This window comes from Pristiophorus japonicus, chromosome 15 (genome assembly GCF_044704955.1).
Source record: "Pristiophorus japonicus isolate sPriJap1 chromosome 15, sPriJap1.hap1, whole genome shotgun sequence".
In the NCBI taxonomy this organism is placed as follows: domain Eukaryota; kingdom Metazoa; phylum Chordata; class Chondrichthyes; family Pristiophoridae; genus Pristiophorus; species Pristiophorus japonicus.
This window is the reverse complement of record NC_091991.1, coordinates 134,843,386-134,861,961: the sequence shown is the minus strand read 5'-3', so window position 1 is coordinate 134,861,961 and position 18,576 is coordinate 134,843,386. Positions and strand designations below refer to the sequence as shown.

Sequence of the window (18,576 nt, the reverse complement as noted above, 5' to 3'; positions counted from 1 at the left end):
GAGGTGGCTCTGTGTGCTGAGCCCTTGCATACATGGTCTTTAAAGGGGCACTGGTGAACCCTATGATTCCCTCCACAACGCCAGCATGGAGCTACTCGATTAGCCTCCCTCGGCGGACTCTGAGTTAAGGAACTTGGGGGTTTGTTCTCTCTCCCCTGAGAGGGTTCGCGTTCTACAGTCCGGCCTCTAAAAGGTGACACTCGGTGCACAGTACCTGCCAGGTTTGAGTCCTGAGGGTGAATCATCTGCCGAGAACCGCAGGTCGAGTTCGTGAATGCCTGGCTCACAGAGATTGCCTTCTGCAGTGTGACTGTGGTATCCACCGACAGTAGTTTGTGAAGAAGGCCCTCATGGCCGATTCCAATAACAAAAATGTCCCGCAGTGCTTCATTGAGGTGGTTGCCGAAATCACACAGTGCAGCCAGTCTCCTGAGGTCTGCGGCGTATTTCGCGATTTCCTGGCCTTTGGGCCGTTGGTGTGTGTAGAACCGTTGTCTGGCTGTGAGGATGCGCTCCTTGGGCTTGAGTTGCTCATGGATCAGGGTTACGAGCTCCTCGTATGTCTTAGTCGTTGTTTTCGCTGGTGCCAGCAAGTCCCTGACGAGGACATAGACAGTGGGCCCACAACTGGTTAGCAGGATAGCTCTGCGCTTATCAGTCAGTGTGGCCGGGTCGTCTCCTCTCAGGTCGTTTGCTGTGAAGAAATGGTCAAGCCTCTCCACAAAGGCGTCCCAATCATCACCATCAGCGAACTGCTGCAACATACCAAGGGTAGCCGTTTTTGCGTGAAAGTCCGTAATCTCGTCGCCAATTGTTATGTCCTTGGATGCTCTAATAATAACTCCACGAGGCAACGTGTTCTACTTGAACTGTAGTAACTTTAGTCCTTTATTTGTTAACTCCAGAGTGAGGATCACACCTGTGGCCTGCCTTTTATACTAGGCCAGGCACACCTGTACAGATAACCTACAAGCCTCCCACTGCTGTGCTCTCTGATGGCACACCTTGTGATGGTACCAACAGTAGCCATATAGGATATATGACAGGCGCAGTTTACAGTTTCTGGCCCATGGCAGTTCATGCCATCGGGTGCCTGCAATGTTAAACCGATCTGAGGCAGGGTAACGCTACCAGTGCCTCTGCTCTCCAGGGATCGTTTACTCTGCGGCTTGTCTACTTCTGTCAGCTCTGGGGACACTTTATAATACATCGTTCTGGTCCTGGAGACACAGGTTACAGCATTGGGTAGCCCGCTGGACCTGTATACGACTGTTAGGTGTTCGCCCGCTCCATTAGCTGATTGCAATTTGCACCCGACATTGTTCAACAACATTTTGCTCATTACAGCTGGATTTTTACATCGGTTACCAATTTCAAACAGTTCATTCAAAAATGGCGGGTTGCTGGCCTCCTTTAAAATGGCCTTACTACTTTTACCCCAATCATCTTCCTTGCTTGGAACCACATGTCGTTGCTCCATTAACGCTGCACCTCGTGGTTTGGATGCTATCTTTTCTCTGTCCATGATGTCGACTGCCGGGATCTTCTTTCCCAGGGATTCTGCCCCTGAAGTTGGGAAGGCGCCCTCGGATCCAATCTTCCTTCCCAGGAGTCCTGCCACTGAAACTGGGAAGGTGCGGTCGGGTCGTCTCGGCCGGATCATCGCCATGCAGTCGTGCTGAGCGGTCTGTGCCTCGGGGGCTGCGCGGATCTGCTCTCCGGTGCCTGGTCAAACCAAAGTTGGGGGCCTGCTCTGCTCTGAGCACGGGGGACATCGATCGCTGGAGGGAAGAAGTCTTCCCAGTTCTAATGAATCTTCCCCATCCATCTTCTTCCAAGTAGCGTTGGTCCATCACCTGAAACAATCCACAATGGTAAATTGTGCACCGCGTCATCATGGGATACACTTACATCCACACTACCAACAACTGATATCAGTTCCTTGGTGTAGGTGCGCAGCTTTGCCTGAACCGGGACCAGCTTGGGTCGTTCAGCTTGATCGTTCCATCGCCTCTCAAAGGCTTCCTGGCTCATTACTGACTGACTCGCTCCTGTGTCCACTTCCATGAAGACTGGAACGTAATTTATCTCGACTTTCATTATCACTGGAGGACAAATTGTGGTGCAGGTATATACTCCATACACTTCATCGTGGGACTGAGCTGCCTCTCTAGCCATTTCCTCGTAATCCGCGCTGGATTCACAGCCATCTGCTGACTCGACTTAGTTTACACCCCTCGGCGGACTCTGAGTTAAAGGACTCGGGGGCCTGTACACTCTGCCCTGGGCAGATTCACGTTCAACAGTTCTGCCTGTGAAAGGTGCATTCTATTTACAGTACTGGCCAAGTTTGAGTCCCGAGAGTGAGTCATCATCTGCTTGGAGCTGCAGCTTGAGGTCATGAACACCTGGCTGATGCTGATGGCCTTCTGCAGAGTGACGGTGGTTTTGGCAGACAGTAGCCTGTGAAGAAGGGCCTCGTGACCGATGCCAATTACGAAGACGTCCCGCAATGCATCAGCGAGGGATGCGCCGAATTCACACGGTCCTGCCAACCTCCTGAGGTCGGCAACGTACTTCACGATTTCCTGGCCCTCGGGGCAGTGGTGTGTATAAAATCGATGCCTGGCCGTGAGGATGCTCTCCTTCGGTTTGAGTTGGTCCTGAATTAGCACTTTCAGCTCCTCGTATGACTCGGTCGTTGTTTCCTCTGGTGCAAGCAAGTCCCTGACGAGGCCGTAGACCACGGGCCCACAACTGGTCAACAGGATAGCTCTGCGCTTATCTGCCAGCGTGGCCGGATCATCGCCTACCAGGTCGTTTGCTACGAAATATTGGTCGAGCCGCTCCGTAAATGCTTCCCAATCTTTACCCTCGGAGAACTTTTCGAATGTATCGTTAGTCATTTTTGCGTGAAAGTTCGTAATCTCATCGCCAGCTGTTATGTCTTTAATACTCTTATGAATGACTCCACGAGGTCTAGTATTGTACTTGAGCTGTTGTGACCTTAGTCCTATTTATTGTAACTCCAGAGTGAGGCACAAGCATGGCAGGCAGCCTTTTATACTGGGCCCTGCACACCTATGCAGGTGACCCTCAGGTCTCCCACTGCAGTGCCCTCTGGTGGCACACCTTATGTGACTATACAGTTAGTATACATGGTCTACATACATGACAGAGAGAGGTCGAAGCCAGGGACCTCTGCTGTTGGGTCAGTGATGAGGTGTTGGTTCTTTATGTGGCATGCATTCCACGATTCCTGGATAGTGGGTCAGTTGCTTGAACATTGGCTGCTGTTTCCCAGTGATTTTAAGCGCTTTCATGGTACGTTTTCAAGTCTTCGTAAATGGGAAGGTTAATGTTGCTCATGATTTTTTCCATCTCACAGAGCACGGTGGTGACAGGGCAAATGGCAGGTGGGCCAATTTGGGACAGCACCTGGAGCCACTCAGTTGGAGTTAAGCTTTCCTGACGCAGTCTTCATGGCGACGTGTAGCTGCACGTCCATGATCTTTGTGTGGCGGATGCAGGACCACGAGGCAGAGCAGTATTCTGCAGCAGAGTAGACTAGGGCTACAGTGTTCTGTCTGTGCTTCCCCCATGGTGTTCCAGCGAGATTCCAGACCAGGTTTTTTACTATTACCTTGGTTTTCAACAACAACTCAAAACCTGGTAATTCCTATTATCCTGGTCCTCACCAGGCTCCAATAGCTTACAAATGCTTACACTTTTCAAAATCTTTATCTTTACCTTCAAATGCTTCCATGAACTTATCCCTCAGTCATCTCCTTTGTGACCCAGTTTATGTTCTTTTCTTCTCTGATATTGGTCGACTACCTGTTTTCTATATGTGGCCAGTTTTTCAAACAACATGCCCTGCCCTCTGGATCGCTCTGCAAAAATCCCTGTTTTATCTCCTTCCGCTTTGCTTTTAATATCTGACAAAAGACTTTTCTTTTCAGTCAAATCCCATATTCTCATTGTGCCTATTCAGTTCCCCCTTGCTGAGTGTCCAATTTATTCCCCAATCTGTAAAACTTTCTGGGAAGTGTTACCTGTATGAAGGATGCTATAGAAATGCAAACTGTTGTGAATAAATGCATTCCAACCACATTGCTAAACCAGTGTTTCTAGGGAATTTACTTACAGCAAGTACGACATGATAATATTTCAGAGTGACTATTTGTCCTTATGCTTTTCGCATCCTTCTGTGCCTGTGTCATCCTCCGGACCCACCCCCCGCCCGAAACCGGAACCGGAACCGAAAGTGGGGCCACGTTCTTCAATTGCTCACGTTGTCCAATTGAGCCGCAAGCCCCCGACCGGGCGGGGAGAGAGAGGAAGCGGGTGGCCAGGACCTGTTCATTTCTCAGTGGCAATTTGAGTGAAGTGTGCAGGCGGTAGGGAGAGAGAGAGAAGCGGGGCGGCCAGCAGCAGTTCGTTTTTCAGTTTGAGTGAAGAGTCAAGCGGCACCATAAAGTGCTCCGTGAGGAGAGAGAGAGAGCCTTGGGGGAGAGAGAAAGAGAGTCTGGGGGAGAAAAGAGAGACACAGGTGGGGGAGATCGGAGGGGAGCGAGGGAACTCAGGGAAGATGGATCATGTTCTTCCAACCCCCTGGTACGTGTAAGCTCGGTGCATGTGTTACAAGGGACATCGTTGGGATGGATGAAATCCAGAAGTCAAGACACTGTCACTATTCATTTCATACCCAATAAACCTGTTAACAATCCACACACAAAGCCCTATCTATAACGTGTAGGACGGGTAGGCAGAGGGGTGGCGGGTGTAAGGGACTGCGGGTGTAAGGGACTTCGGCTGGTGGAGGCAGCACGTGCTGGCGTAAGGAACTTCGGCTGGAACTTGGTGGCTTTTGGGGAGATCCTCTGTGGCTTCCGAAGTCAAAATGGATCGAATTACAAATGGGAAAGTCAGTCAGAACTTGGGCCGGGCAGTTCCAGTTACACATTCCAGAGGAACTTCAGGGTATGGCTTATCCTCCAAGGGGACCAATCAGCAATAGGTCATGTGATAATGGAGAACCAATCAGAGAAATGGCTGCTATTCAGTTCGTACAAATAAACACATCCTTAATATTTATCTTCCCAGTTGCAACCCCTCAAGATGTTTCACACATAAATAAATAACGTTTCCTTAATTCGCTGGGACATACTGTGAAAGACTTCATTTGGAGTGAAGCCACTTTCATATGGAGAGGAAAAATCTGAGGTAAATCAGCTCATTTGCTCATTCATGATCGCCCAGTGCAGGAGTGTCATTTCCATAAGTGCAAAAGGAAATTATCAGCCTTTCCTTTGCCTGGGTAATAATGCATGTCACAAAGGCAACTAAAAGAAGAAAAAAACTGGAAGAGAAATGGGGGGCGGGGGGGTGGTGGTGGATAATCGGGTGGATAATATTTTCCTTAATCTTATTTTGATTTCTGACCTTCAATTATTGGTAAAAACAAACACTCAAATAGAAACAAAATTAGAAAATGCTCAATATACACAGCAAATCAAACAGCATCTGTGGAGCAAGAAACAGAGTTAAGGTTTCAAGTCGATGATCTTTCAACAGAACTGGAAAAAGTTAGAGAGGAAACAAGTTTTAAGTAAGTACAGAAGCAAGGAACGGGGAGGGGGGGAAAAGAACAAAAGGGAAGGTCTATGATAGGGTGGAAGGTGGTATTTTGCTTTTGTACTCAAACAGAAACATTAAACTATAAAATCAAGTGACTTTTTTCAATAGATTAACAAACTTCAATCTCAGTACAAAGTCCTTCTTTGTGTTCTTGTGCAATAATTGGTGCTGTATATGTACAAGATATTTTGAAATGATGAGAACTTCACATTTTTAATTAGCAATTTATGTATTTAAAAATAAAACTTTAATGAAAAGATTTATTGGCAAAAAAGGGACATAACAGCAGTTTAGAAACCTGGAATACCATGATTTGCTTGTGTAACAGGAATTGTGGAATTTATTCTCAGTGTGGATTCTGCAATTAATACTCAGTTACTGGAAAGAAATTACGATCATAGGAGGAAGGCAGTTGTACACTTTATGCTCATTGTGGGAGTTACAGAATTTCTAACCGTGAGGCGGAGGCGGGGGGGTGGGTAGAAGGGGGTAATTTCTTCACGTTATGCTCCACTAAGGCATTTTAAACAAGCGGCCAAATCTTAGGCCACGTTTACGGCGGCAGGCAAAGTTAGTATTCAGTTAGCCCGAAGAAGCATAGGAAGGTTAGTGATTTCACAGGAAGGCGTGCTGGGAATGGAAACATTTACATGGTTGACTTTGAGATTTAAAACAAAAAATGCTGACATTAACCTGTTTTCCAACAGCATTCCCTCTCAGTATGTGGGAAGGGAATGGGCCAGTGAGCAGGAGATTATGATTAAAAATTAAACAGTTTAGGCTTTAACAGACTAATTTATTTTTATCTTGAGGAAGTTCAGCTGAAAATTCAAGATAAAAGTTGCTCCAGAGCCATATGCAATTGCGCAGTGTGACAAGTCTATCTAGGTGTTTTTCATTATAATGTGGACTCAGGAATTTAATTTAAAAAGTTGACACAAAAAGTGACAAAAATGTGATAACAGGAAGTGAAATCGTGCCAACAGGAAGTGCATGCAAATGTAAGATTTTTAATATTTTATAGATAAATAGGAGTTGAACCTTGGACCTAAAGAATGTTTGAAACTTTAAAATGGCTAATTGAGGCAAAGGATAGGAAAGGTGAAGTATTATAAAACTATGCATTTTGGTCCTTGCTGTTACAGATACTTCAATGTAACATGCCATTTTGTTATAAGAATTCTTTCAATTACTCATCAGCTTTTGCAATAAGGTACTAAAGTGTTTGCAGTGCTGACATGTCAATATATATAACATGGAAATTAATTGTTATTTCTGTAAAACAACATACTTCTAGATGGTGTAACTGTCCAAATGTATGAATAAAACAAAATACTATGTTATAGTAGAGACTAAAATAAAGTGAACATCTTTAAATTATTGTAAAAGCTTATGAGGATTTGACAGATGTGGTTCTCAAGACACAAAATGGTGGCTGTTACACTGAAATAGCTGTAACTGCAGGGGTTGTCACAGTTTTTAATCATAATTATTTCCCTTACCCCTCTTCCCCATTTAGGCCTATTAGGGACATTAATGGCCCAGATTTTGCTGTAATAATAATGGTGAGGCTATCATAGCCCACCATTATTACAGGGTAAATCTGGGTGCATCTGCACATGCAGAGTTAAATGCAGAAATCCAAAAGTTGCTCTCAGAGATACCCTGCTTCTCCACAGGGTGCACTGTTGCCAATAGACTTGGCATTGAAACAACTGCAATGGTGTGAACTTAGGGTACTTGTCCACTAGTTCCACACTAAAAATGACTGAAAAAGTTAGGCCTGTTGCATTCAAGAGTAATTGAGTTTTTAAACAGCATAATAAGTGATAATTGCTGCTGAACAATCTCTCTGGCCGTGAACAATTAATTTTACAAGCATGGAGTCGCCTTTCCTCAGAAGAAAATTAATATTGGAGAGTCAAAAAACAATGTTTTTAAAATATGTTCTGTCTGTCTCTTTCATCTCTCTCCCTTAATCCCATCTATCTTTCCCAATCTTTATTTCGCTTTCTATACATGATTTAAATCTAATTTATATTTACTACTTTATACTTCCTGGTTTGGCCGCTTCCTGCGGGCCCGAAATTTACCTCAGCCCGAAATGGGTCGCACCTTCTGCTCCTGAAGTGTTTTTCTGCTGCGCGGATGCGGTCGCCTCATTCGGTAAATTCAGCTCTTTGTCGTTTTTTCTTATAAGCAGACAGGAAATTGGTCATAATGGGGGCGGAAGTGGGGTGGTAAGTACTCTAGAGGGGCGGAAGTAGAGGTGACATGGAGTCTCCAACGCTGTCAGTCAGCAGCGGAGCAGAGATTACGTCATGACAGGTGTGCGTCACCACACTCTCCCCTTCACTTAAAGGGGAGAGTTTTCAGCATTTTGAAACTTCGGTCCATTGGTCCACCAGGGAGGCTTTCAGCCAGGCCAGCGGTCTTGCACCTAAGCGGGGGTGCCAGGCTGCCTGTTGGCAGCCCAGCCAGATCCTGGCATTCGGCCGACAAAAAAAAACATGGCGGCCGCGGCAGTACGCACACCCTTTGAAGGGCTGCCGCATTGCCATGGCTCACAGACTGAAAGCAAGGTGCGCCGACAGAAAAAGCTGCCGGGGGCACTGCGCTGCAGATTAAAGATTTTTGGAGCTAAATTTCGTGGGAGGTGCAATGGAGGTGCAGGAGATCAGCGGTGCGCCCTTTGATGACGCACTTAGAACGGTTGGCAGCAGCGGGGCGGAAGTGAGGACCACCAGAAAAATTCCAGAGCTAAATTTCACTGGAGGCAGCCATTGGACCGGAAGTCAGTGGCTGCTCGATTCCTCCGCCTGGCCATCGTTTTCTGCCAGTAAGAGGCCTTTTTGCGGAGCTGAATTTCGGCCCCTGCATGTCTTTAAACTGATTAATTGAAGAGCTTCACTGTGTCTTTTTCTGCTCACAGCTGCCACAGATCCCTGATAGAGGGCACCATGCTGGATCAGACGCCAGATTAGTGGAAATCTGCGCTGACAAGCTCGCAAAACATCTGTGGGCTACTGTCAGTGAGGTGAATGATGAGAACGGTTCCTTCGGCGCTGATAGCAAAATCCTGTCCATTATTTTTAACCCTTGGTATACCAAAAAAGATAATTCTTCTGCTCAAGGAATGTAGGAATTACAGCATGACTAACACCAAAATACTATGTAGTACTTCGATATAGCATATCTACGTTTTCTCCTGATTGTAAAACAATACTGCTGACTACATTAGTAAGCGAGTTCCATATACCTTCATTTTTAAATAAAGTATTGCTGTACAGAAAAAATTCCTCTTCCATCCCTCGTGGCTTGTGTATGTTTGGTGCTTCTACTCAAGGAACATAGGAATTGCAGCATGGCTAACACCAAAATACTGTGCAATATTTTAATTTGCATCAACTAGTTTTGTCAACAAATTAGTATCAAAATACAGGCTTATATTTACAATTATTTCCTATCACTTGGGTCTTCAAGTGTAGATTCTGATTCAGTAAGGTATCTTTCAGTAATAGTTATACAGAGGCTTACTAGTTACATAATTCAGTTTTGATAATCTTCTTATTGGTGAGATTGCTACATCTTTTAATCGCCACACCATTCTACAGTTTTGGTCGTGACAAGAACTGTTGCTCCTTCTTCTGTGGCTGGTAAAGGAAGTGAAGCATCACAGTCACAGGTTCCCTGGGCACCTGCCATCAATTTCTTAATTTCATTTCCTTGATACGTGCATTTGAAAACTTCACAGGCCACAGACAGTTCTGATTGTTGATTCCTTACAGAAGAGAATTCCTGTACATCTTTAGCCAGAGTGTTTTCCTTGGAACTTGAAACAATGACATTGCTGTCGAATTTAACCTCTGCAATTTGAATTATAAAAAAGACATAAATTAAAATAATGACCATGTAATATAAATTGGGAGGCAAATACCTGCAATCCTAGGGGAGACATTGGGGAGACCAAACACAGATTGGTTCAGCCTGCTTCAGTCAGGCTGCGTGACCCTGAGCTTCCGGTGACCTGTCACTTTAATTCTCCGCACCACTCTGATCTCTCTGTTCTCGGCCTCCTATACTGTTCTAACGAAGCTCAACGTAAGTTCTAGGAACAGCACCTCTTTTGATTCGGCACTTCACAGCCTTCTGGACTGAACATCGAGTTCAACAATGGCAGACCATATCCTCTGCCCCTATTTTCTTTCTCTCATATGGCAGCTGTTGATGATTGCTGCCATTCCTATTTACACTTTGTTTCTTAACTTGTCCCATTACCATCTCCTTTTGCATTGCACCATCATCCCTTTTGTCTTTTAATCTCTCCTGCCATCCACCCTTTCACAGACCTTCCCTTTTGTATTTTCTTCCCCTTCCTCCTTTCCCTGCTCCCACACTTGCTTAAAAATCTGTTACATCCTAATTTTTTCCAATTCTAATCCAAAGGGTCATCGACGTGAAACATTAACTCTGTTTCTCTCTCCACAGATGCTGCCTGACCTGCTGAGTATTTCAAGAATTTCCTGTTTTTATTTCAGATTTCCAACATCCGCAGTATTTTACTTTTGTACCTACAATCCTGTCTTTTTATGAACAATTCAACCAATGAAGGCCAAGAAGAGGGCCACTAAATTAATAAGCTAATTTAAAAATACTTATTTATCAAGATAGGCTCAGAGAGTTGGATCTCTTTACTTTAGCAAAATGTAAACTTCAAGGTGATTTGATCAAAATATTTAAAATGATGACGGGACTAGGCCATGTCGACGTGATTATTTGAATTAGATAGGTTGGGGAGAATGAGGGGAAATGTGTATATAAGTATATAAGACTTAAATGAGTTTGGTGCTGAACAGTGATGATTAATATCTTCCATTGCACAATGCAGTGCTGTGTATGCATCACTGAGGGAGAATCGGGACTTATGAATAGGAAAGTTACATTTCTTTATTGACAAAATTAGGTAAGAAAAAAAAATCATGTTTTTCATCTTTGACATCTTATATAAACTCAGCAATTTCTAAAATTGCAATACTCGTATCTCATCATCATCGGCAGTCCCTCAAAGCGAGGATGACTTGCTTCCACGCCAAAAAGGAATGAGTTCACAGGTGTTTCAATGAAGGACCTCATATTCCAGATCCCGAACTACATCTTGAAGGGTGGAAGATGCCTGTGCTTGGATTTTTTTTAACATGTGGTGGCCATTGCACACCAGCCACCACATGGGCTTGACAGAGCTAGGTCTTGGTCCAGAGGCAAGGATTACTCAAGACGACTGGAGACCAGTTCTGCTGCACGGACCGAGCGCGCACACATATAGCAGTGAGGGCTGGCTCGTGCTGCCCCTGGGCCCTCGCCTCTTCTGGGCCGCAGACTCGCGCCTTTCCTGGGCCCCGGTCACTTCCTTCTATAAACTCTTGCCATTCCTTCGCCCGTCCTGCTGTGCCTGCTCGCACTGCAATCAGCGACCTGACTTGCAGCTGTCGCCCTCGCTGGGTAAATGCACCGCCATCGAAAGGCCACGTTCGTGAATTTAAGAGGATTTACTATGATTGAAAGATGCATTAGAGGGAGCAGCGTGCGGCGGCCTGCAAGACCATCAGCAGGCCAGGGACATCAGAGGGAGCAGCGTGCGGCGGCATACCACTGCAGGAGGGCAACTAGTATCTAATATGTTAGACGGTGACAATAGTCTGATCCAACTAAAATCAAGATCAACGTTCTGATCATGTACTGTACAGTTCACTTTTATTGCAACATTGTAGACGTTTGTGCATCAGATATACCCAACAGAAAGTGGTTTCAATAATGCAATACTTCAAACTTGGTCTCCAAGCAAAGAAGTGGCTCTAGTAGATATACCCTTATATTTAATCCTTATTAACTTTGAATATTTTAAAATGATCGCACTTAATTCGAATTTTGAAGTCATAAATATTTTTAAGTTCCAATTTAATTTTAAAATACACGTAAAGTTATATGGTTCATCAGTAGAAATCCAAACGTTTTACCTTCACCTGTAGATTTAAATGGTGTACTTGCTCTCTTTTGATGCAGTTTTCGAATGACAAGAGTGAATACAATCAGTGTTATAGCTAAAAGTGGAAGTAATCCAATAATAATCCAAAAGTTTCTAATTGTCTCGTTACTCCAAGTAGGTATGGAAGATACTGGAGGACCTGTGAGTAAAAAAATAAACCACACATTTAACAGGAGTTATATTGGAATGTAGGTCTCCATTGTTCATTCATTATCCAGGTATACTGTAATGATAATTTCACATCACAGCCAATAAAAACAAACTCTTCCACTGCAAAACAAATTTAAATTTAACCAATGGGAATAATTTCCAATAAATCTTATAAACATATTCTTTGACAACAATTTCTTATGCCTATCACCGAAATGGTGTTGAACACCTCTCTTCAGTGAAGGTCTTTTCTTGCCATTCTCCCTCGATCAGATCTCTGCAAACTCAACTTTTAATTGTTGCTGCTTGGAGGTGTCCAATATGATCAGGTTAACTGGACCTCAAATTCCCCCCTGCTAATTCTCTTGTTCTGTTGGCATAGTCCAAGATTTGGAACTTCGATCAGTCCCACCACTTACACCCATCACGGACAGCTGATAATATTGTGCAAATGGTACTAATCATTTGTCATCATAAGTGATAATTACAAAGGCGCCGCTTAAAATGTGTTAAGCACATCAGCTATTTCGTGCAGTTCAGTACTTACGGATTTAAAATCTCTGCTGATTTCAGGTAAAGTTAGGTCTTCAGGAAGCTTCAATCAGCTGTTTGCACTGTCAACAACTACAGGAGGTAGTTGGAAAGTGGAGATTTCAGGCAGCTTAATTCAGATAATTTTATCATCCACTGTGTATAGCGGGCAGTTTGTGTTAGCATGAACACATTCACTCTATGCAATAGAGACTGTACAGGGTAGAATTGCTCTGAAGACCCAGATTTTTCTTCTGAAGCTGGCCGTAACTTCAGGATTTAGTGCATGTGCAGATAAACGTGGAAATCCTGAAGTTACGGGAGGTCATTTATTGCTCCGTGACAGGCTGCGGGGTGGAACTCTCCATTGCTGGCAATCAATTAAATCACTTAAATTGACAAAAAATATCCCTTTTCTGCTCTAATATTGCTGTTAAACACCTCAAAAAAAGTTAAGACTTGTTGAAATAGTTCTGAACTAGGGTTTTAATGGCATATTAACTGCTGAACAACCGTTCTGGCCCTGAAAAGATGATTTTATATTTGTGGGATGTCAAATTTCTCCATTATGATACAAATTACTAGATTTTGAAAATTAAAAATATTTTAAAGTTTGTTTATAATATCTCAGCTGCCAGCTTAACCCAACTTGTATGTCCCAATCTTTATTTCACTCTGTAAAATATTTGAACTATGATTGATAATCAGTGCTTTTTATTTCCTGGCTTGCTGTCTGTAAGAATTCTTCAATGTGATTGGCTACTTAATCAAATTAAGATCACCACATAGATCGCAAGATCTTTGAGGGCAGCTTTCTTCCAGGTCAGCAGTGATCACCATCACTTCGCCACTGACCACAAACTCCGAGCCATGTGTACTGCCATTTTAAATGCATTGGAGAAGATTTCCACTGGTGTATCCAGTCAAATCCAAGTACGTTGAAATCCTTTTACAATTTTGCTAGAAATACGAAATAGAAGAAATCTTCACAAACTCATGAAATATGACTCAACTTCACAAACTTACATTTACATACAGTGACCAGTGGTGGAGAATTATGAATGTGATACTGCATGCCATGTTGAACTATCAGCATGTTAATTTAAATTAACATCTATTTATTTTCCTGAAGAGTTTTTGTTGATCTTATTTATTTAAAAATCAATTGCAAGTACTGTCAGCGCCTGAGGAGAATTGACTGAGAGGAATTATTAACTCGAACAGTCTAAGGGATATAAATACACAAGATTGTTGAATGCTTTACAGTAACAATGTACATTGAAGCTAATTCAGCCCATCACACTGGATTAAATAATTCCTTTCAAATATGTCTCCAATGTTGTCATCAAGACTCACTATACAAATGCACTGGGGGCCCCATTTTTGAATCTTCCCCCTGCCTGTGAAGGAACTGCACAGTGCTCTGGTCAAACTGCACCCCGAGTACTGTGGCCATTTCTAACCCCTGGAAATAAAGAAAGCATTCAAATGCTGGAGGCAGTGCAGAGAAGGACCACAAGAGTGACCTCTAGTGTCAGGGATCGGAGTTAGAATGAAATACAGAACTGAAGGGACTTGCACTTTTCAACCTGGAAATAAGTGATCTTATACATGCGTACAAGATAGTAAACATATGGAAAAGGTAAATCCAGAATTTAAATTGAGCAGTGTGAGTTGGACAAAGATTCAAACATGTAAACGGTAATTTTAGAATTAATATCAGGATGCTCATTTTTATGCAGAGAGTGATCAACACTTGAAATGTATGTCCGGAGAGAATGATGGAAGTAAATAATCTGGAATCATTTGATAAACATTTGGATACAGCAATAAAGGGAGTGTAGGTTCACTCCACATAGATGAATTAAAATGGGCTGAATGGCCCTTCTCATCCCTAAGTCTCTAGTGATCTTGTGATGACACCAAAGCATTTAGCTACTCAGATTTACCATCTGTTTTGCAGTTTCAATATATTTATTGTACTGTTTTCAGATCATTTTATTTTTGCATTTTTCTCTTCAAAAACATGTTCCTGCTCAATGTGGTAAAAGAAGAGGCAATTACACTTCTGCTATGATACCATTTCCGCTTCACATTTCATTTCATTCATAAGCAACATTGCAGTTATGAAACAGATCCTCAGTCTCCTCTACTTAAACATAGAAACATAGAAAATAGGTGCAGGAGTAGGCCATTCGGCCCTTCGAGCCTGCACCGCCATTCAATGAGTTCATGGCTGAACATGCAACTTCAGTACCCCATTCCTGCTTTCCTGCCATACCCCTTGATCCCCCTAGTAGTAAGGACTACATCTAACTCCTTTTTGAATAGATTTAGTGAATTGGCCTCAACAACTTTCTGCGGTAGAGAATTCCACAGGTTCATCACTCTATGGGTGAAGAAGTTTCTCCTCATCTCGGTCCTAAATGGCTTACCCCTTATCCTTAGACTGTGACCCCTGGTTCTAGACTTCCCCAACACTGGGAACATTCTTCCTGCATCTAACCTGTCTAAACCCGTCAGAATTTTAATAGCTAATAGCAAGGTTGCCAAAACCTTTGTTCCAGGTTCTTGTAAATCTTTGTGTAACTCTAAAGGTGGTCTTATATCTCTTGATCCAACTCAATTTATTTGCTAAAAAGTGTCCTTTGACATCTAGGTTTGAATTCAGCCTAAGATAATAGGATCAAAGTTTTCACTTGCTCTGACAAGAGTCCAAGTAAAGTGAGCTCAGCCAGTTTTTGCAAAGTCCCTTAAGGGCAAAGGGCAAAGTGTCCTCAATTGAACACAAATGCTGCACTAAATTGACAAGCTCACTATCATCATCATCATAGGCAGTCCCTCGGAATCGAGGAAGACTTGCTTCCACTCCCAAAGTGAGTTCTCTGGTGGCTGAACAGTCCAATATGAGAGCCACAGACTCTGTCACAGGTGGGACAGATATTCGTCGAGGGAAGGGGTGGGTGGGGCTGGTTTGCTGTGTGCTCCTTCTACTGTCTGCGCCTGACCTCTTCACGCTCTTTGCGTTGAGACTCGAAGAACTCAACGCCCTCCCGGATGCACTTTCTTCACCTCGGTCAGGGTCTCCCAGGTGTCAGTGGTGATGTCGCACTTTACCAGGGAGGCTTTGAGGGTGCCCTTGTAATGCTTCCGCTGCCCACCTTTGGCTCGTTTACCATGAAGGAGCTCCGCATAAAGCATTTGCTTTGGGAGTCTCGTATCTGGCATGCGAACTATGTGGCCTGCCCAGTGGAGCTGATCAAGTGTGGTCAGTGCTTCAATACTGGGGATGTTAGCCTGGATGAGGACACTGATGTTGGTGCGCCTATCCTCCCAGGGGATTTGCAGGATCAACTCACTAAGAGCCCTTACAAATGGTGAGTGTGAGAATTGGAAACAAAAAGCACATTGGGCAGTATGGTAATGATCTCCCAAAGTCAAATTTAAGTACATTGTTGGAGTACAGGATAATTTACCCTGCATCGCTCCATGTTGCTCATGATGTGGGAGCATTTTAACCTGGCATTGGGGAGGTCATTTTAACGTAACCCGCCCGGCGGAAAACTGACAAGATCAGATTGGCTGCCATTTTACAGGCCGCCTGATTTTATTTTCCATTGACTTCAAAATTACCCACTGAGTGTCTAAAATAGAAAAGTGTTCTGTTCTAAAACATCAATATCCTTGACATTATTAAGCAATGGGAAAAAAAAAGGTCATATGAAAAATAAAAGGAAAATTCTGCGGATGCTGGAAATCTGAAATAAAAACAGAAAATGCTGGAAATATTCAGCAGGTCAGGCAGCATCTGTAGAGATAGAAACGGTTAACGCTTCAGGTCAATGGCCTTTTGTCAGAACTGAAACGTTAACTCTGTTTCCCTCTCCACAGATGTTGCCTGACCTGCTGAGTATTTCCAGCATTTTCTGTTTTTATTTGAAGTCATAATGAAGTTTTGGCTTGCAAGCTCAAAATTCCTGTACAAAAGTTATGATTGAGGTAACATTCTTGGTGGGGTGGGGGGGTGGAAATGAAATGAAGTTAGTTTTGAATGAAATCATAGAAGCTTTATTTATTGAGAGCATGTTAACGGGGGTCTCCTTAATTATGCTAGTTATTTTCTCAAACTTCACTGTTAAAAGAAGTATTTATAAATTGTACCAATATTTTCTTCTTAATGACTACAGTCTGATAATTGAGCCATTTTCTTTTCAAAAAAACTGCAGATGCTGAAAATCTGAAACAAAAACAAAACATTCTCAGAAGGTCTTGCAGAATCTGCGGAAGGAACAGATAAGTTAACGTTTCAGGTGTAGACTCTGCCAACTTACAGCCCTCAAATGAATTCATCTCAGTGACTTCGGAATTAATTTGCCAGCAGGGTTAACAGTGTGGCACCTGGTTAAATAATTCTTGAATCCACCTGAACTTAAAGCTTATTGTTGTGCTTCTCCGCATGCAAATAAAAATAAACCATGGGAGAGCAGAGAGGCCTGTAGATAATGACATGGGCTGAGAGACTGTTCCCCGATGAAGCATGCACGATTGAATTACATGCATGAGATTACCTTGATTTAATTATACAACAAAGGGGGGAGTGGGTTAATTATCCATATATTTACATTTACATCAAGTGCTACAGCGTACAAGTTATTATTTTGGATCAGAGTGGCGCATTCTTTGCTGGAATATTCTGCCTCTGCACTAGTCAGCTCGCAATTTTCCCGACGATGAAAACAACTGGTGGAAAAAGCAAATTATAGGCCGGCTAGCACCCAAACAAAAAGCTCAGGCCATTACACATACTTACTGAAATATTACATGGTTGTTGTAATGCAGCATCTAGACAGGTTTTGTAATTTGTAGCATATGTCCATTAATCATATTATTCCTATGTGCATTTGGCTGCACTTGCCAATGTGGTTTCATAGCATGAATACTTTTGGTCGTCTAATATGCTGCAAAAATATTTTCATAATATCATCATCATCATAGGCAGTCCCTCGAAATCGAGGAAGACTTGGTTCCACTCTAAAAGTGAGTTCTCAGGTGCCAATACAGTCTCTGTCACAGGTGGGACAGACAGTGGTTGAAGGAAAGGATGGGTGGGGAGTCTGGTTTGCCGCACGCTCCTTCCGCTGCCTGCGCTTGTTTTCTGCATGCTCTCGGCAAGGAGACGCGAGGTGCTCAGCGTCTTCCCGGATGCTCTTCCTCCACTTAGGGCGGTCTTTGGCCAGGGATTCCCAGGTGCTGATGGGGATGTTGCACTTTATCAAGGACGCTTTGAGGGTGTCCTTGAAACGTTTCCTCTGCCCACCTATGGCTCATTTGCCGTGTAGGAGTTCTGAGTAGAGCGCTTGCTTTGAGAGACTTGTGTAAGTCATGCGGACAATGTGGCCCTCCCATCGGAGCTGGTCGAGTGTGGTCAGTGCTTCGATGCTGGGGATGTTGGCCTGATCGAGGACGCTAACGTTGGTGCGTCTATCCTCCCAGGGGATTTGCAGGATCTTGCAGAGACATCGTTGGTGGTATGTCTCCAGCGATTTGAGGTGTCTGCTGTATATGGTCCATGTCTCTGAGCCATACAGGAGGGCTGGTATCACCACAGATCTGTAGATCATAAGCTTGGTGCCAGATTGGAGGGCCTGATCCTCGAACTCTCTTCCTCAGGTGACCGAAGGCTGCGCTGGCACATTGGAGGCGGTGTTGGACCTGGTCGTCGATGTCTGTCCTTGCTGATAATAGGCTTCTGAGGTATGGAAAGTGGTCCATGTTGTCCAGGGCCGCGCCGTGGATCTTGATGACCTGATTCATAATGTACCCAGAGAGTGATCGACAGACCATAGGGGAAGGTTTTCTCTGGTCACTTTGTGGGAAGATTTCCTTTGTTTGCTGTATCGAGTGAAATTATAATAATGTTGGAAAAGAAATATCAATCAGAAGAAATGTTACCGCAGGGAATCACAGCAAGCGTTGGTGGTATACAGAAAATTACATGTAGAGCTCAGATTTATATTGCTGCCTTTAGTTTCAGCTTAAAACAACAGATTGTGCTTTTCCCTATTTTCTAAGCAAAATCATAAACATTTATGCACATATTTATTTATTTTTTATCAATAGCGAACAGCGGGTCTGTATTGACATTTATTGTCTTGGATAAAACTGTGGCATTCCTTGTTAGGAGACATGGATAGAAAAGCGTTAATATGCAG

The 18,576-nt window shown here is 43.5% G+C and overlaps 1 protein-coding gene across 1 annotated transcript; it reads right to left on the bottom strand.

Moving 5' to 3' along the window:
• Positions 1-9,063: 9,063 nt before the first annotated feature.
• On the bottom strand, positions 9,064-11,826 carry LOC139225873 (tumor necrosis factor receptor superfamily member 17-like; the record flags this gene model as incomplete). Its single annotated transcript, XM_070856730.1, has 2 exons — positions 9,064-9,506; positions 11,655-11,826. Coding segments are annotated over 2 exons (447 nt in total), but the record flags the coding sequence as incomplete, so codon positions are not given.
• Positions 11,827-18,576: the final 6,750 nt, after the last annotated feature.